Genomic DNA, 20,047 nt, shown 5'->3' with positions numbered 1-20,047 from the left:
ATTATTCAAGCAATGATTGGGCTTTATTTCTTCTTTATTTCCACAGCTGTTTGTTGAAGAGGGAGACTGTCTCAAAGTTATCTACCTCACCAAATATTGATCAATGCTGCGAAGGCAGTACAACAGGGAGGTTGTCATCTGTGGAATATCTTTACAAAAGAGGTAAAGACGTTTCTGGGAGTGATGACCTTAATGATGAAGAAGGAATCTCCTTTTCAGTCCAGAGGCAGCTAATTGAAAAACAAAGAACATCTTCATTTGGAAAAAAAAAAGGAGCAGAAAAAGACTCTAATGATTCAGCTATCATGGCTTATATCAATAAAAATGATCAAAAAATTGAAAGGTTGGATGACAACCCAGGGCAAGCTGGATCTCAAAACCACACCTCTAAAGGCTCCTCTCCTGATCTTTTTAAGGACAAAGATGAACCTGAAACCTTTATTACAGGGACAAGAATGACAAAAGCAAAGGTGCTAGGAGATTTAAGTCAGCCTGCAAGTAGCAATCTAGAACAAAATAGAGCTCAGGTATCCAATAAGAAGACTCGAATGGATATCAATGGAAAAGGCCACAGGTCTTCTCCAGAAAACTTTCCTAAGGAAATGAAGAAAACAGTGTATGGAAACCCACCATCAGTGCATCTAAACCAAGCAGCCAAGAACTCAGCCTTGCCAAGTCATGAGAAATCATCAGTGGAACAGCAAGAATTTCTGATGGTGGCAACATCAGTAGGAAATCTCACTAAGATGAACACACAGGCACCACTCTCTTACGTTGAAAAAAAGTGGCACAGTGCTGAGATGCTAAGTGCTGGAGTGTCCAAAACAGCCACAGATGTGCTGGGGAACTGGCAAGAGGATGATGAAAATGAGATTTCTGATACTGACAGTTCCTATTCTGTAGATTCTCTCTGCTGTGCTTATGCAAAAGCTTTCACAGAGAAACTGAAACAAGAAGATTTTGAGAGAAATAAATGTCCTGCCAATGCAGAAGATTCTGAGAGTGATGACAGTCAAATGTCACAAGACTCTCTGGTAGAAAAGGAAAATAAAGCCAAAAAGCAAAATAAAAGCCGATTTCACAAGTCAAAGGCCCACCGTGAGCCAGTTAAGCTTTACAAAAGCAGAACTGATCACCATATTTCATCTTTGGTGACATCATACGCATCTCGTAGGAGACTGGGAAAGCCTGAAAGAAGTTTTTCTCTGGACAGCTTAGCTGATGGAGAAGAGATGCCAGCAGAAGATCCAGTAGAAGAATCCAAATCTGACTCATCTGATGAAGTGCCAGCAGAGATTTTTTGGAAGTTACAAACTCCTAGATCACCAGCTATACAGACTGAGGAAGACCATGAGTCCAAGACCTGCGACAGAGATACAGAAGGGACAAATTATGATCTGAAGCTGAGCAGTTCCTTTTATTTGGACACTAAACCACAGCCTGCTTCCAGTAATGCTTGCAAGCGGTTGCTGAAGGAGACAAAAGTCTCCTTTGTAGAACAGGAAAGGTCTCTTGATGGAAGACTGTATTACACAAGTGGAAATCCTTTGCTTACTACTGATGCTTGGTCTTCCTGTGACTCAAAGGCTGACATCAGCAGCCCCAGAATAACAGCACCTTCTTCCCATGAAAATTTGGAATTTCAAGAAGCTCAACCGTGCTCTTTGAGCAAACCAGAGCTTTGGCTGAAGAAAGATGATCTAAAGCAGTCAGCTGCTGAAGTTTCTTTTGTTTCTGGCTCTAAGCAGATACACAGTATTACTCATTTATCACATCGTATAAATGAAATAAACACAGTTTTCTCCCCTGACACATCAGAAGTACCTTTACCTGAAACAACAACAACTGCAAGCAGAGTTTCTGAGAGTGGATCGTTAAATAAGATTCTTAAGGGATGGACAAACTCTAATGAAAATTCCTCCTTGGAATCTCAAGATGTAACGTCCTCATTTGTTAGCTCAGTAGGACCAAGCTCCTCTTTTGTTCCTGTTTCAGCAAAGCATGATTATTATGAACATTCAAGGTCAAATCATCCTGAACAAGAACGACTGAATGAATTATCTACTTATAGGTCTACCACTGAATGCACACAAACATTCAGCTGTTTGGAAAGCACATCCACCACAGACTGCTTGTCACTGGTGTCTGGGAAAGAGGAGGAGTCTCTCCCCACAACTCATCCAGAGCTGCCAAAAGGTCACAATCTGAAAAAAACACCTTTTATTTCTGTGTTGCCTATGCACATTTTGGAGCAGAGAAATGGCTGTGTAGATGCAGCTTTAGAAGATGATTTCTTCAGAACTTTTGAAAAAGATGACCTCGATGATGACTACAGTGACTTGATGACAAAATCAAGAATGACAGATTCAGGCAGCGGAAGTGCATCTGCTGCTGAACCTGCTACAGGACTTGCTCATAATATGACCTCAAGACAGACATCCGCAGTAAAACAAGTCCAATTTGGAAACCACAGGCAGCTTTTTCCAAGAAGGGAAAAACCAATGTGTTGTGATAAAGGTTTCTTTCTCAGTGACTTAACAAATAAGAACTGCTCTCTAGTAAGCAGTTACGGGCTTCAGACATTGGCTGGGCAAAGAGCAGAGTCAGCTGTTACAGTAGGTCTCCTCAGATCTGGGGAGAGTAATTTGGAAACAATGCAAGAAACAGATTATGAACAAATATCTGCAGAAGAAGTAACAACAGAGGCAGATTCCTCCTCACAGAAGACAACATATCGATGTAACCCTTTAGTTGTTGCTCACAGCGCAAGTTACGACCAATCTGCGACACCAATAGAGATGTCTCAAAAAGAGATTATCTGTATGGAAACTAGCACAGATAGCTTGGCAGAGATTGCGCCAGAGGTGCCTTCATTCAAAGACAGTGAAGAATACAAACCAAAGGATGAAGACTTGTCTTCACTGAATCATTATGAATTCAAAAGCAAACCTGTTTCAAAAAATTATTCCCATGAATGCGCTCTAGCAGACAGTCGGGCAAGTTGCTTATCCCAACAAATTTCAGAAAATTCTACATTATGCGTTGATAATATAAGAGAAGAAAGCAGTGAAAGCAAAGAGCACAATGTCTTGAATTCTCAGGCTGTAGTTCAGAAAGAATTTTCACCCAAATATAAAAGCTTAGTTGTAAATGAAGTAAGTTATCTCATAGTGAATGTAAATGGGAAAGACACTGAGTCTTTCCCTGCTGCTATTTGTGAGAGTACAAATGATTTTCTCCCAGAATCCAATTCAAGCATATTTTACAAAGCCTCAACAAAAGCTAATCTTTTTCAAAGTGCATCTGAGACTGAAAATTATGATAAACTATTGGAGCATGCCACAATAGTGAAAGGAGATTGTGATGCTACATCTAATCTCACTGTGGAAGTCAGTGCCACAGGAAGCTGTTCTGATGTATGTTCTGGCTGCCTTTGCACAACATGCTCTTCAAAAGCAATAGGGCAGAAAAACAGCACGCATAAGACGACTGATATTTCTGTGGAATTTGATGCAACCATTCTCTTGGAAACAGAAACACAGAAAAAATCTTTGCTTGAATCAAGAGAAGAGAAAGAAGCCTTTTTGGAAAGTGATTGCCTGGAGGATATCTTGCTTATTGAAGATGATGTAGACTCAGAGTCGGGAAGAATATTTGAATACAGTACAAATACATCAGCTACTGTTTCTCAAGAGGAGAGTCTGTATATAAATAAAGAATCCAAGTTTTTAAGAAACCCAGAATCCCATCTAGAAGAACCTATGGTTCCTTGTCAGAATACAAAAGGAAACACTGATGAAGAAATAACAAAATTAATCAGTAGTGCAATCAACTTAGAAAAAAGTGCATTGGAAATTAAATCCAGACAGATTGAAAGTTTACCTGACTACCCAGGAGCCAAAGTCCAAAGCATAACTGAAGACAGGAGTGGAGAGGATTTTAAAGGCATTAGTCTCTCTCAGAATCCAAAGAACCCTATTGATATTGTAGCTTGTGAAGTTCAGTGTGAGTTTTATACGAATCTGTGCCTGACACATGAAAAGGTGGAGAAAGATGAACTGCAGGTAGCTAGCCCTGGGGTAGAACATACTCAGAAATCAAAAGCAGTCATGCATTCTGGCAGCCGACTTGAAACAAGCAGCTCTTGCCAAAAAGAAAAAAGTGAGAAAATAGAAATAGGTGTTTATTCACCAGAGTTTTCTGTTGCTCCCAAAACCACTCCTTCAGCTGTGTGTTCCCACACAACAGATACTACTCAGAATACTTCAGGCTTCCTTGATACTTGTGAGGGGCTTTTACAGATGAACAGAACAATAGAAAATGTGTTTAATACAGAGGACATAGCTGCAACGGTACTAATCACAAGTAGGCAAGGAAATATTTTAGCAAAACCTGAAAATGAAGGACAAGTAAATTCTAGCAATTTAATTGAACATTGTGTACAAAACTATTTGCCCCAGGAAGACAAGGTTAATGAATGTGAAGTGACTGGGACTGAAGAACAAATTATCATGACAAACACTGAGGGGCTGATTATTACGAGGCAAGAAGTCATACGCTCAGATGAAAATGTTTTATTTACTGAAGAGTCTCCAGCTCTACATCAGATGTATTGTGACAGAGATGACAAAGAGGAAATTTTAAATCAGTTTAAGATCCCTGAAAGATACCTGACAGCTTCAGGACTAGAACAGAATATACTATTAGATGATTCAAGATATCACGATCCTACTGAAATGAGTGAAGATGGTGGCTCAGTGGACTCTGTTACAGATACAAGAAAGGCGGTCATGAAAGATATCGATGCATGTGAATATTCAGTTGATGATAGTACAGGTATTGACCAATATAGAATTGAACAAGAATTTAAAAGCCTCCATATTAAAGAGGACAGCCATACGTATATGAGTTGCTCTATGCGATATCCTGAGGATGGCACTTCAGAAAACTTGAATGTCAGTGTTGTTAGAAAAAGACCTGATATTTGTGAGTTGGATCCAGCAGGCTCCAGAGTTGAGGAGGAGAAAGTGCATTTGATTAATCTAGTACAAATGGCCAAAACAGCCAAAGAAAAGGAGGTGTTTGTAGAAAACACAGAGGAGGTAGAACTGATCATTTTACAAAACCTGAATGATCTATTCCCTGAAAACAAAGACAGCTGCCAAGTGACACATGATGACAGCAGACTCAACGAATTCTTAAGAGAAAGCCAGTGGGTGTCTACCAGCTTTTCTAGAAATAATGAAGATAGCAGCAAGCAACAAAATCCACCAGCAACACTGAAGTCTACTGAAAAAATTCAAAAAGTTTCACTTAAAGACTCCCCATGCCAGTCTGTAAATCACCTTTTATATCTTGGTGTAAGTGATGATTCCCATCTTGTTCAAGATGTTCCCACTGCATTGAAAGGACATACAAAACCATCTAACAATAGTGTTGGAACTGGAGCTGTCCTGCCTTACTATGAAACATTAATGGAGAGTGAGGTCTGTGTCGGTACGCCTGTTACAGTCAACAAAATGGGAGAAGAAAAATATCTTTCTGATAAAATGCAAAGTAAGAATGTAGCTTTTCTGCAAACCAGAACCACACAGGACAGACAGGGGGAAGAATCCTTTGTGTTTAACAATGCACCTGATTATGCCGTATCTGGGCAACCTGTCAATGAGAAGAGCTCTTCCACTCCCTACAGTGCAGGCGGTCCTGAGTCTGAAACTGTTGTACTTCAGCAAGGGGCCAAAGGAAGCTCACTTTCCTTGGAAAAATTAGATTCTTCTGAAGATATAATTCAGGATGTTAACAACGCTCATGAAGAACGCAGTGTGGATTTAATGGTTAATAAACTATCAGAAGACTGCCTTAATTCCATAGAAGATACAGCTCAAGAGGAAAAGGGAGCCATTGTGCCTGATTCATTGCTCTTGGATAATTCAGACCTGATTTCTTCTTCAGAGAGAGAAGTGGTGGAAGATATAGGGGGTGGAAAAAAGCATTCTTTACTAGAAATCTCTTCACAAAAAATGTTTCATGATATTAATACAACTCAGAAAGTACTTCACTCAGGGAGTTTATCACAGCATGATGAGAAGGAGAAATTTTTAAGCAGAAGCTATACTACAACAAACAGTAAAAATGAAAATGCAAAGTTTCCTGGTGTAGCTGGATATCAGCATGAGCCCAGAGAAAATCAGGGACATGGGACTTCTGAAGAGTGCTGCATAGACCAACTGGGCAGCACTGTTTCTGAGAACACTTCAACCCTTTCGGAAGGCCTGAACAAGTCTCCATGGGAAAATCCACATTATAGTACAGAGTTTCTAAATTATAATAGGAACTCAGGCACTTCTGAAAGTTCTCCTGGTCTCCTGAATCATCCAGCATCACCTGCAGATGTTTTGATTGCCAGCAATGGAGACAAAGGTAAAAATGATGCTGTTCTCTCTGAAGAAACAAAATACTTTGAAAGTGAATCAACAGATTTAACTGTATCTGTAACTTTTCCTGATGCTTCTCAAAAAGGAGATGAAAGGAAAAATAATTCTGCAGTTGCAGAGGCCACATATGCTCAGAATAATAAACTCCCTGAAAAAGTTGCAGAAACAGATCAAAAGGAGAAAATAATTCAAGGTTCTTTCCAGAATTGCAATGACATAAAAGAAAATAAAATACCTGAGTACTCAGAACACTACAGTAACACTTCTAGTGTGACTATACCAGAATCAGGCTCGCTTACTTTTGAGAGCCGAGAACAGACTGGCAGTAAAGAATCAAAGTCTCTTCTGTCCTACTTTGTAGAAGATCCTCCAACTGATACACCATTTCAAAGCTCCAAGAACTTCAGTGCTTTTGACACTTCTTGTTTACTTGATGAGTCAAAATCTCTAATATTTAGTCAGCTTGAGGACTCACTTCAAGACACTTTTTTGACTAAGCAGGTGTCCTCCAGTTCTGCAGATGTGTGCTCTGTAAAAGAAGGAGATTTTCTCCAAGCATTTGCAAGTGTCAGTCACCCATCCTTAACACCATTTTCAGAATCTTCTTTAACTGCAGATATAGGCCATGGTGAAACTAGCACATACAATATTTCACATACAAGTGTATTGAAACATTCTCCATTTGCTGTTTTGCAAATACAAGACACTCAGTCTGATAAGGCTGTGGTATTCGATGAGCCGGTATGTGCTTCAGGAAGTATTTTACTTTCTCTTGCAAAAGAAAACAGGCATTGTCCAGTATCAGACACAGACTCTACTTCATACAAAAATTCTGCTGCAGATAGGGAACCTGTATATGGAAGTAAGTGTAAAATATTTGACAATGATATAAAAGTTGATCAGCACCACTGGGGTAAAGTTCCACCACAAGAAGTTTGCACAGAACACATAGAGAAAGTACTAAATGATAATTCTCTTTTATTACCATCATTACCTTTTTGGGATACTGGAAAGGCAATTCTTGTTAAAGAGGGACAAAGGAGAAAACAACTGAACAGAAATGAGGAAGAACTGCATTCAGATACTGGGGCTGAACATTTTGCAGTGAAGACAGAGCAGAGAAAAACATTAAGTAGAGAACCTGTTGAAAAGCAAACTAATGTATCCTCAAATTCTGCAAATGAATTAGCAGGCTCAGAAGTTACACTGTTGGAAAATCTGTATCCAGGAGATGTTGATGTGGATCCTGAACACACCTGCAATTCATTTAGTCCAACATATCCCACATACAGCAGAAGCACTGATCCCAGACGACTATATCACAGTGTCCTGGGTTTTGAAAAAAACCCTGCAGATCTGCAAGATAATTGTCAGTATGTGCCTACAGGTGAACAGATAGAACAGTTGCCAGACAGAACAAATACAGATGGTAGAACAGAGATTTTACTTTGCAAAAATAATACAGGTTCAAGCGTTGATAGCCCTGCTGATGATGCTGATGCAGACAATTGTTCAACAACAGGAGACGCTATAATAAGGAATAAGACTCTGAGATCAGAAAGACTGAAGTTTTCTGTAATGAATAATGAAAGTACCTCTGTAAAGTTTTTACCAGAAAACCATGATTTGCCTCCTCAAGAATCCAAATTGGTGCAACTCAGGAGCAAAAGATCATATTCTACTACACAGAATACAAAGAGCTGTAAACAAAGTGAACAGAGACCTTATTTACAAAGTCACAGACTATCAGCCCCAGCTATTGCTGTCTTCTCTGATACAGAATATACTTTGGAATCTTCATCTAAGGCAGATCCTTTGTTATATTCTGCATCTAAATCACTACAAGATTTAAATATGAGTGTAGAGCCTCCATCACCAACTGAAGATGATCTTTATGGAATTGAAAGATTTTCAAAGCAGGAATCAAAGAACTTTCTACAGGTTAAATCTAAACCCAGATTTCAGCAAAGAATGGCACAAACTAAGAAGCTTGCAAACTGCGATCCCCAAAATTTACAAAATTTTGCAGCAAGAACCCAAAGCATCCAGTCTTTAAAAGACTGTACTAGTCAATCTCCATCATCCTTACTGCACACAGCTCACAGTTCTGTGGGTGCAGAAGCAAATGTCCATTCAAAGACTAGTTCTGTAGCTCAGTGTAGTGAAGGGAAAGTTGAAGAAGCTGGATACCAGCCAGAAACAGATTTATTTTTGCCAGACAATAAAGATACAATGCATTTTAGTTCAAGTGATATCAACCCATATATTCATCCATGGCAAAAAGACGGATTGTGCAAGGTTGGTTGGAAACAGTATGTTTTTGGAAGTGCAAGTGATGTCTCTTGCAATCAAATTCCTTTAAACCTGGAAAATTGCAAAGTTATGAGATGTTCCAGTGTAGACAATGGATTGAATTCTCAAAATTCTCCTTTTCATTCTCATCTCAGTTCATATGCTACAGCAAAAGTTTTATCGAGCACTTTAAGCAGCATTGAAGGTCTTCAAGGATGGGACAATGTCAGACAAGACTTTCAATCTGCATACTCAAATGACAGTACCAAGCAGTACAGCAACGTATCCAGTGAAACATTGAAAACTAATCCAGAAAATAACACTGCTGAATTTGAAAATCCTTCTGCACAACCTGGTAACTCTGCAGTGCAGGTTGATGAAATTGTACTATTATATCCTTCCGAGTCTGAAAGGTCTTCCAAAAAACTACCAGGGATTACACGTGAGCAGGGAACACAAACAGCAACTCCAGGAAGGTATAAAAGGCAGAGAAGACATCAGAGAAGCTATACGGATATTTCTGCAAGAAAGCAGGAAACAAACAGAGATTTATTTCAACAACCTTCTTCTTGGACAAGCATGCAGAACCTGTCCATGCATCTGTCGCAGCTTCTTCAGAACACTTCTGAGCTGTTGGGAAACCTCTCCCAACAGACTATTCTAGATAATGAGCAGAATGCCAAAATGAACCAAAGAGGAACTGAAGAGGCTGTAAAGGCTACTAGATCAGATAGCTACACTCAGACTACAGCAGATGTAGGCACTCAAACTGAGATTTTGGAAGAACCTCAAAGCAAACATGAAGAAAAACAAGTGGAAGCAAAAATGGAAAACGAATTGAGGGCAGCTCAGGCAGTAAATGTTGATTGGAAAGGAACAGGTGCAGATGCAGCCGGCAAGATTCCCAAAAGGAAAGAGGAAACACCCTTCCTTGAAGAAAGAACACAAGAACCAACAGGGATGAGAAATCTGGGCAATCCTGACTTCCATGACAGTCTTGACAGCATTTTGGAAGACTCCTTTATGCATCTGCCTCTCTTACCCAGAACGTCCACTCCTATCTTAGATTTTCAGAAAACATCATTAAATGCACAGCAGAATGTTGCTTTTGCTAGCACCAGGGTTTCACCTGTCACATCGTCTTCGCTGAGTTCAGGGCAAGATGGTTCTTCATGCACTGTAGTTAGCAGCCCTACTAATAGCACCTCTCAATCTCCAGCTTCTTACGCTCAGGATAAAAAAAGTGTCAGTGAACTCGAGGTTCCAGCAGAAAGAAAATTTTGTTACAAAAACACCCTGCTAGTCGATAGGGCTTCTTCCCCTATTCTTACTCTCAGTGCTAGTCCCAGAAGCCAGACTGCTTTCAGCAAGTCCGTCTGCCCTATTAAGGAACCTCTTGGATATTCTGGTGATGTTTCGAGTCCCCTTCACAACCAGAGAAAGCAGAGGGCAGGTCCACAGCCCAGCATGCAACCTCATGTGGACAATTTTTCACAGACAGAAACAGACAGCGAATCTAGCGCTTCTAGAGAACGTAAGGCCATAAGAAAGAAATCTGGAAGTTTCTCCAATAAGAAAGCAGCCAAAGAGCTTTTAGGACAGGATAGTTCAAAAGACTTGGAACAACAGCATAGACTCATGGTTGACACCCACACCACCTTTTGTGCAAAACGACTGTATCACTCTAGTAGTATGTTGGAGGTGTCGGGCCACAGGGAGGTTTTAACAGGTGATCTCAGAGACTGCAGTCCACTGGCACGTTCACTTCGTTGTATGTATGTCACGAGGGGAGGAGGAGGAGGTTCTTCAGCTGGAATTGGACATGAAAAATATGTTGGTAATTCTGATACTGCTTTGATTCATAACTGCTCACCTCCAAATGCTGACTTACTTTTTAATCAAAAAATTAGTGCCACTTGTTCAAGGAAGACAAATGCTGGTGTGTCCTCAGAACCTCTGGTAGAAGCATCTTCTCTACAATTTCACGATTTCTTCTGGAAAAATGAAAACAGCTGCCCCCCTGCACTCTCTGAGGTGAGCGATGTGCAAACTTCCTTCCAAGATGACAATACAGATTCTGTCACTGAAAGTGAATGTGACACTGAAATTCCTCTCGTTAAAAATACTACTTTTGCAAAGCCTTACAGGCCTCGGAGCTACAGTCTCCGTGACTTACCCATACACAATAAATTTAGCAACTGGTGCGGTGTTAAGGGCAGCCCTCCTCCTTCGTTACTCAGCTTGAGTGGCAGTGTGACTGATTTACGAAGTCAGGCAGAAAAGAAACCTAGAAGCACGCAATCAACAGAGATGGAAGGGAAATCGCAGCTTTGTGACAGCAGGAGCAGAGAGATCGAGAAGCTTCAGAGAGAGCGCGCTCAGATCATGTCTGGCATTCACCTGGATCTGCATCAGCATCCCCTCACTGTGGAACTGACTGAAGCAAAGCTCAACTACGGCATCGGGGAGACGGACGCCCTGCTGAGGGTCCTTCAGAGCGGAACTGCAGATGACCTGGCGGCGATTCCAGTGAAGCAGCAACTTTATGAAAGGTAAATTACTTAAAGTAGTGTTAAGTATTTTGAACACACTTCATGTACCGTAAATAACATTTAGTAATGAGCACTTAATCACTTAGTCACACAGAGTGAACTACACGTGAAGAGATATAGTATTAAGCTTATTTTATATACACTTAAAAAATGCATTTAAGACAACATTTTGGGGTTACTTCAAGAAAATAGGGAAAAGCGTAAGATTCAGTGTAATTTAAATCCAGTGTCACCCCACTCCTAAAACTTCTGGCAGCTATGAGAGTGATCATGTGTACCTGGTGATCATGGGAATATATTTCAATGATTTATTGCAATATGAAAATAATTGATACATCCTATTTATGGGAATATCTCATTCATGCTTCTGTGAATAAATGCTGCTGTGTGAATACACAAAACCAAATTTTAAAACCCCATAAATATACAAAATAAATTACGAACAAATCAAGATCCTAGATTCTTGTGATTGGATTATAGAACTCAATTCAGGAAGCTGTTGTGACTAAAAAAACTTCAGTAGTTACATTAGTCTCTGTCCTCAGTTTGCCTCTCGGCCATTACAAGCAGTAACCAAGTCCCTCATGCATTTCCTACTGTTATAAGAGCAGTGAAGTTTTAGAATTTCTGCATCATCTGTCAGCATGTGCCCAAACGGGTGTTTGCAAGGAGAGTGTATGGTATCAAATTCATATAAATTTTACATTATGAAGCTACCTAATATTTAAGTGTTTTAAAAAAATCAGAAAAAGGAACTTTGGAGGGTGTCATTTTGTCACTCTAATCGTGTTTCCCTGACAGACACATGAGGACTATTGAAACTCTGAGGAAGGAAAGAGAAAAAAGGCTGCAAAGATACCAAAGAAGCCAAAGTCTGAGTCCTCAAAAGCATCTGAGTGTGTTGCAGACGCTGGATGCAAGTCAGAGGGATCTAGATCTCCCCAGCAGACGCCGAGAATATCTGCAACAACTGAGAAGAGATGTGGTGGAAAATACCAGGTAGGGCATTAGAAACCTCTCTTTTTGCCTGATGTACATTAACAGTGTTCACAATGGGTGCACATTAATGGTTCTTACATCTGAGACTTCTGTGGCAGAAGAATTCTTCTCAATGCAGAAGTGTTCACCTTTGGGATAGAAAGTGCTTTCAGGAAAAAAATGTGCCAGATTTTAGAAAACATTCATTAAAATCTTCTGTCTAGTTTATTTCAGTCCTTAACAAGTGTCTAAATTATTTTATATGTACGATGTATGGGGACAGCCAAGTATTCAGTCTTGACTCATTGTAGACCAATCTGTCTTCTTCAGTAACTTAAAAGCCGCATGAAATAGTTAAGTTTCATGTTAAATATCAAAAAAGTTCTGCAACCCTTCACCATTTAGAACTTGAGTTTCTCATCCCCCACCATATCCCCTAAAATGACTTTCACTTCCTTTGCAGTAGGTCAGGAGACAGTTATTTTCCCAACACAATTATTTTGCGTCTGATATGTCAAAGAGGTAACCTTAGATCATATGGAGAGCTGACTTAGAAACCAGTGCAATCTCCAGAGTAATCTCAGTGATAAACTGGGCTTGCAATCTGAATAATTTTCCCAGGTTAATGTCCATGCAGCCTTTAGTGAGCAAAGAGAAACTTTTTGGAGGCTAATGTGGCGGGTTTTAATTGCTTTTCTGGCAAATTTTCCTGTTGTGTGTTGAAAGATGATTTTCTCCTAGTATTTTGTCAGGTGACTCTTAAGTGTGAAACTTACGTGTTTTCCCCCACTTACCTATCCTTACAGAGTTCAAGAACCAAAAAGAAGCACCATTCAGCATCCTTCAGACATTGAACTGTTGCTCCAAGACTACCAGCGGGCACGAGAGGAAACCAAAACTGAAATTGCACGAGCTAGGGACAAACTTCGGGAGAGAGCTGAGCAAGAAAAAAGGCGTATACGGGAACAAATATTTTCTCAGTTACAGAAGGTGAGCATTACAGAGGAAACCGTTATGCATTATTCACATCAATGCATTTTTTTAAAATAAATTTTTCCGTGGCTAAGTAATTCTCCTGTCTGATACACATCAGCATAAAAAAACCCAAAGAATTAAATGCAAATTTGTGCTTAAAAAAAATTTTCAGTAATACTGAACTGATACTGTTAGTGCTTCTCAACTACATCTTCCTGAAGCCACATTTTATGTACAGGAAACTCCTAATGCTGTCTCATTGGATTGAGTTTACACAGCCATCCTGTGGGGTATCTGCCTAGACTATGGAAGAGTTTTGCCTATTTCAGTATGTACTTAACCACAAAGGTCTTTTTTGTTGTTGTTGGTTTTTGGTTTCTCTTTTTAGGTTGTCTTCTGCGTATTTGTCCCATAGTTTTGGGTTTTTTTGTTCTGCACTTTGTTACCCATCTTGCACAGTTCAAGTGTGTGCATTTTTCTCCCAGATGCAAGGATGATACCTCCTTAGGATGTGTCTGTTCTGCCCAGTTCTGACTATACTTTTATACAATAACTTTTCCACTGCCCGACAATGCAGCTTCGATCGTAGCTGCAGACCTCCTCTCCTTATAGGTGTGTATCTGGTGAGAAATGTGGTGAACACTCATTTCATTGCTCTGCACCCTTTAAGGCACCTCTGTTTAAGGCACCTCCACTGGGTGACTGGATCTTACCACATCTGCTGCCATACTTTTCTTGTGAAATGTAGACGTAGTTCACCTGAGTTGGAGAACCAAACTTAAAACTGCTCTTGAAAGTATAAATAATCTTGAAGTTCTCAGTATTTTCTTATGTAATTTTTTTTCATCTTCTGGGCTGGCATTGAGTAGTCACATTGCTTAAAGTAAAATCTTCAGTCTTTAACAACTACATGTGACCAGCAAGTTAAGTCGGGCTACTGAAGAAGTAGGCAAAGAGCAACAAATGGGACTGGAAAGGGATCTTTTTTTAAACTTCTTTTCCCCTTAAAAACATCCTAGCATTGGTTTGATAGCCTGGACTCTTGTATGTGAAGAGCAACACAGCAGAAGCTGCATTTTCCCTGACTGCCACATTTTACGGGGCGATTCGCTCTATGGCTTATATAATCTCAGTTTTTCAAACGAACCTGCTTATTTAATGCTTTCTGTATGGCTGTTGACAGTTTTGTCCTGTCAACACGCCTTGAAAGAAACTGGGCTTCTTTAAATTATTCCTCTTTCATCTTTCAGTGCTGTTATCATTGATTTGACTAGCTGTTGTACAAGGTAAGTTTTGTGTGTGTGTTTGTTTGTAATGCTGTGATACCTGTTACAGGAAGAAGCAAGGCTGAAGACTCTTGCAAGTACAAGCACTTTGTGTACAGACTCCAGCCTCAGCCTCTCATCTGGCCCAACATCTGGTTACAACAGCGGTAATACTGCTACATATACTGCAAGTAACCTCAGCAGCCAGGAAGGACAGGTGAGAAACAACTCGTCTGTGAGACCGGTGTCTCCTGACGCTTCAACAATAACAGAGAAATAATGTAGGAACAAAAACCTTTTCTGCGATGGTTCGTATTCTTTCTGTCACAGCTATCAAGCAGGACAAGTTTGTGTCACTAGAACACAGAGGGGTGGCATGGGGTAGAGGAAGCATTACCATGTAATTGCAAAGGACAGTGACAGTTTTCTGAGTGGTTTGTGGGTTTTTTTTTAAGCTCATAGATAAAAACCAGATAGTGTTACTATTGTCAGTAATGCCACCATCTGCCAAATATTTTAGAAACAAGAAGCCTTTTCTTGTGATAAACCAGAATCTGATATTCTCAGTGTGCCTCCCTCAATGATGCATACATTGACTTAAGAGTTTGTGTGTGTGAACATGAACTTTCCTGAAGTTACTTTTTCAAGTATGTACCTGTGTTAGCTCCTCATACTGGGTTTGCTAAATTTTCTGAGTCAAGGTATTGTTTCATAACTAGGGGAAAGGCACAGTAGTTACCTTAGATAAAGAGAAGCTTCCGACCTTCTAAGGCAGATTTGCTACGAATATTCCACTTGTTATGTAACATAATTTATTTTTCCCAGTTCACACCAAAAGCTCCCACTTCTGCTCTTTCTTGAATCAGGTTTCCTCTGGAAGTGTTTTGCTTTCAAGAGATACACGAGGTCGTTCAGCTGTTAGAAACAGTCAGCTTTATGCATTAGAGCAACTACAGAAGGATTCAACATTTGGTAAGTAAAACATATGTCTGCTTATGTTTGAGTTGTATCCCAAAGCCTAATGACATTTGTCATTTATGCAAAACAAAATCTAATTTGATTCTAGGTATTTTGAGGAAGTCCCTACCATTATATGTCTTCAGAAAAATACTGTCAACCAGTAGCGAGAGCTTGCTTAGAATTTCTTGAAAAAGTAAATGGTGATTTGGTGCCTCTGAAGTTGGTCTCTTGATGTGGTAACAGTAAAGTACAGCGTTCTGAGAGGATATGAGCATAATACTTTCAATGAACCAAGGAAGCATGGGGGGCTAAAACTGCAACGACTATAGGATTGTACATGCAAGTTCTTACTTTTATCCTCAAGACTGACGTTGCCTATTCTTTAGGTTATTTTATTAGCTTATATGTGGTAATAACAGTTAAACTTGAGTATTGCAAGATGTAACTGCAGTGTAATTACCAATACACAGATTGTCTAGACAAGGGAGGTTACTAGTCCTTCACCAGGATCAGGTGGATGGGGTGCTCCAATGGAGGGTTTAAGTCCCTACAACTGCAGAATAGCAGTGGATTTCCTTTTTATTTTTTTTTATTCCCCTATGGCTTTTTTGTTTCCTGCAGAAGCCAGCAGAATTCAGCCACCCCTTCCTTCTAGTAGCATCAGCTGTAGGTTTACTCATGGATTAACTATTTCTGTCAGTTCCTCTTCAACAAAAGGATACCAGGATTTATCCAAACATATCCTGGCTAATGCTACCACTGAGGTAAGTAAATAAGCACAGTTTTCACTTATTCCTATACCTCCTACTGGAAGTTGTAGCAAAAACAGGTGCGACAAGCCTTCTTGTTGTAGGCTGCCAATTTGTCAGTTACCTATTTGTCCGTTAGAGAGAGACACACTGAGCAATTTTAAATGGCAGGGGAAAGTGAGCCAGGCTGCAGCAGTGACTGTTGCATGTTAGCTGTAAGGTTTGAGTGAAGCTGATCAAACTGCTGAACACCTTCAGTGTCCAAGAATTCCTACAGCACAGGTTTTACATATCGGTGTAGGACAAGATGTGAGCGTGTAGTTAGAAAGCATGCCAACTTCTTATTTCAGATCAGGTAGAATACACACTCCCCCCATCTTCCATTTTCTCACAATAGTTTAGGCTACTGTACAGGCTTTTATATATATTTATATATGTACACTCCTTTAGCAGAGAATACGACAGGCAAGTCTGGCTGTTGATACTCACTGTAAAACTATTTGTGGTAAAGCCAGCTTAGTAGTTTTGAGTAGAAGATAGTGTAGCAGCATGTAAAAGCTGAACACAATTTATAGCTTATACAACTTTCTCTTACCTGTACATTTGTCATTGTTTTCTAAGGTAATGGCAGCATGCTCTCATAACCTGAGGAATCTCTACACATGCCAAGCAGCAGCTGGTTGGAAGTAAGTTTATGGCAGGTCATTGTAATGGGAGGCCTTTTTATGTACTTGGCCCTCTTGTGTGCCAATACCTTTCATTTGTCTTTGACAGATATCAATGTACAGAAAAAGAGGTGCTGGTTTACTACAAAGTCTTCCCTTCAGCAACAAGGCACGGGTTTCTGGGAGCAGGAGTGATAGAGAGGCCTCTTCCCTACGTGTGGGGACTAGTGAGAGATCCTGGCAAAAGGCATCTGTACGACAGAACTATCAACACAGCTCGAATACACAAGAAGGTAACCAGCCATATTCAGCTGGGTGAGTATCAACACAAATGACTGGCCACTATTATCATTTTGTACTTTCTCAGCTCAGGTTGTCAGCCAGGAAGAAATTTAGAGGCATCTTATTTCATTTCTTCAGGTCTGAATAAACAATTTCATTATTTAATATGGGAACTTCAGTTTTGCAAGACTTTTCCAAAGTAAGGATCATATTAAACACATCTCGCTGCAGAAGTACAGCTAGAGACAGTGGTTTGAAAGTCAAAATTAATTTTATGTGGCTCAAAAAAGCATCTTAATGACACATTATAGCATCTTAACCAGAGCTTTGCTCTTAGGCAACAAGAAGTCAAAATAAAATATTCACGTGGATTTAAGGGCTGGGGGAAAATTGTGATAAGTTCAAGTTGTCAAAGTCTAATTCCCTGTTTTTTGTTTTTGGGTGTTTTTCCACAGTATATTTCGTGACCGATACCTCTCTCTGTTACCTAAAGCAGCCCCGCGATTTCTGCTGCATTACTGTAGAAGCCAAAGAGGTAAAGTGAACATTCTCTCTGAAGCACAGAGGAGTAATTGTTCTGAACTCATGGTTCAAGGACAAAAGAGAGAAGTAAGGGAAGTCCAGGCTCATATTTCCAGAAGTGACAGTGTAAGAGGAAGAACAGCCACGCTGACATGACACAAGTCAATTATGTATAAAACCCTCTTGTGAATGACAGTTGTCAACCAAGTCCCATTAGGCAGTAACACAAGCGTTACACAGTATATTCTGGTTACAAACATGCAAGATAATGACAAAAAAAATTACTCAATAAATAAGAAATAGTTTCTTATTAAAAGACCTTTTTAAGTAATACGAGAAATATGCCTCATAGCAAACAAAGAAAACATTACTGTATGCATAAACATTTTTTCAAGTTGTCGTCTTTACACTTTGCAGGAGAACTTGTCTGTCTTGGCTATTCAGTCTGTCTACGATGCATCCATGCCTCACCCTTGTAAAGAAGTGGTGAGAGGGGAGATTTTGCCAAGTGCTTGGATACTGGAACCTGATGTAGTGAATGGAAGAGATATCACCAGAGTTATTTACATGGCACAGGTAAGATTTTGCTCTATGTCCAACAGTGAATGCAAAAATTATGCAAACACATAACAACATTTAAGAGCCAGTAAGTAACAAAAACTATAATCCTTAGGCTGTGCTCTGTGGCATTTACAAAGTGACCATAGAGGTCACCTCCACTTCACACTGTTATCTAGCATGATGTACATGCAGAGAGAATCTTACTAGGACTGTGCTTAAGCACATGATCCCAAGTTTTTCCAGCATCTAAAGCTGCTCCCTTGGATACCAAGACTCTTCTGTAAAGGTTTATTAGCAATTTTATTATATGCTGTGTTTTCACATGGTGAGCCAGTATGGAGAGTCTTGTTTGCATTTTCACCTTGCCATGGACACAGGAAGTCTGCCTCAGGTTATACTATTTTCAAAATGCATGGAAATAGGTATTGTTAAGTCTTTTGTATCTGTTAAGTATGAAGAATTAATGACTTCAGTCAGAAAGAGAAGTCAAGATTAGGATTCCAGTTAAGAATAAGAAAATCCTGCCATCCATTTATTACAGTCTCATCTGAAAAGTAGGGTCTCTTTGAGACAGTGGTACCAAATACTTAATGTCCAGAAGAGAATACCATAATGTGTGTATAATTTATTTTAAAGTGCTCATCTGAGAGCTAAATGGCATTAGTCTTTTCAACTTATTATATAAAAAAAAATATTATCTTTAAATTATAGGAATTACTATATGCATTTTACAGTGCATATGTGTAATGTATACGCATTTTAAAATTTTATATGCATTTTATAGTGCACGTTAGTATATGCATGTACTTTTTCAGTAACACTGTATCTGTCTCAAACGAGTAGTGTTTAAGCTCAAACTCAAAAGCAGCGTGGGTCATACCTGCTGAAAGGAACTTCAAATAGCAATGCTTTGAATGTCTATGGAGTATTGGGAAGGAAAAGATACAAACCACACAGTAACAATAGCATTTGGGTGTAAACTACTTTTGTGCTTAACACCTACTTGCAACAGGTACAAACCCCAACATGCAGCCTTTCTTCTAATTCCTGCAGGTGGATCTTGGTGCCCCGGCTATCCCTGCGAGGCTCCTGAGCTCCATTGCTAAGCGACAGCCTCTGGTGATTGCTCGACTGGCACACTTTCTTGCTAGTTAGTGTTTGGGTACAAAACTGGACACTTAACAGCAGCTGAAAGTTCAGAGAGAGACACAAGCATCTGAAAGGGTAATGTAAAATGCTGGCTCCTACGACAGTCACAATCAAGCCTCACTTGAGGAGCCTAACTGCTAATGTTGGACTATAGAAAAGTATAGTTAGAAAAAAGGATCATTTATTTTAGCCAACACTGCTTAGAAGAAACCCAGCAAGTTTTATGGGGATCCTGTCCTCCTGGAAACAGCTGTAGAAAACCTCCATGGACCAACAGGAAGGTGTGCTGGCTCTATAAAGAGCAGAAGAAGAGACTTTGCTTTACAATAGCCAGCATCTTACATGCAGAAGTGTATTATTTAATTTCTGTTTCCAAGGAGCTTCAAAGATCAACTTCTTTCAAAAAGTTTAGGCAGCAGTGAGAAAAAGGTAATGGAAGCAGTGAAATGCACTGCAAATGAACAGTACACGTATGGCTTGAGACCTTTTACAAGCTCTTGAGTAGAGCTGCAAAGTCACTTTCTAATGTTGAGATAAGTATCAAAGGCAGAATTCCTAACAGTGTAGATAAATCATTTAACTTAGCTAGCTGGCTATACTTCCCCTTGAGCAGGGAAGTTAAACCAGCACGATATCCACTAGTCATCCTACACCCTGGATAGA

At 39.8% G+C, this 20,047-nt stretch overlaps 1 protein-coding gene across 1 annotated transcript in view; it reads left to right on the top strand.

Annotated features, from left to right (window-relative positions):
- STARD9 (StAR-related lipid transfer (START) domain containing 9) overlaps nucleotides 1-19,390 on the top strand; it is a 117,186-nt gene extending 97,796 nt beyond the window's left edge. The window contains exons 24-35 of the mRNA XM_010580190.1: nucleotides 47-6,270; nucleotides 6,313-11,278; nucleotides 12,080-12,277; nucleotides 13,063-13,246; nucleotides 14,567-14,713; nucleotides 15,363-15,468; nucleotides 16,078-16,220; nucleotides 16,827-16,891; nucleotides 16,980-17,185; nucleotides 17,608-17,687; nucleotides 18,092-18,250; nucleotides 19,289-19,390. Coding sequence (XP_010578492.1) covers nucleotides 47-6,270; nucleotides 6,313-11,278; nucleotides 12,080-12,277; nucleotides 13,063-13,246; nucleotides 14,567-14,713; nucleotides 15,363-15,468; nucleotides 16,078-16,220; nucleotides 16,827-16,891; nucleotides 16,980-17,185; nucleotides 17,608-17,687; nucleotides 18,092-18,250; nucleotides 19,289-19,390 — 12,580 coding nt within the window. The remainder of the gene's footprint in view (nucleotides 1-46; nucleotides 6,271-6,312; nucleotides 11,279-12,079; nucleotides 12,278-13,062; nucleotides 13,247-14,566; nucleotides 14,714-15,362; nucleotides 15,469-16,077; nucleotides 16,221-16,826; nucleotides 16,892-16,979; nucleotides 17,186-17,607; nucleotides 17,688-18,091; nucleotides 18,251-19,288) is intronic.
- Nucleotides 19,391-20,047: the final 657 nt, after the last annotated feature.

Source organism: Haliaeetus leucocephalus, unplaced genomic scaffold, assembly GCF_000737465.1.
Source record: "Haliaeetus leucocephalus isolate CR32 unplaced genomic scaffold, Haliaeetus_leucocephalus-4.0 Scaffold696, whole genome shotgun sequence".
Classification (NCBI taxonomy): domain Eukaryota; kingdom Metazoa; phylum Chordata; class Aves; order Accipitriformes; family Accipitridae; genus Haliaeetus; species Haliaeetus leucocephalus.
This window is presented reverse-complemented; position numbering and strand designations above follow the sequence as displayed.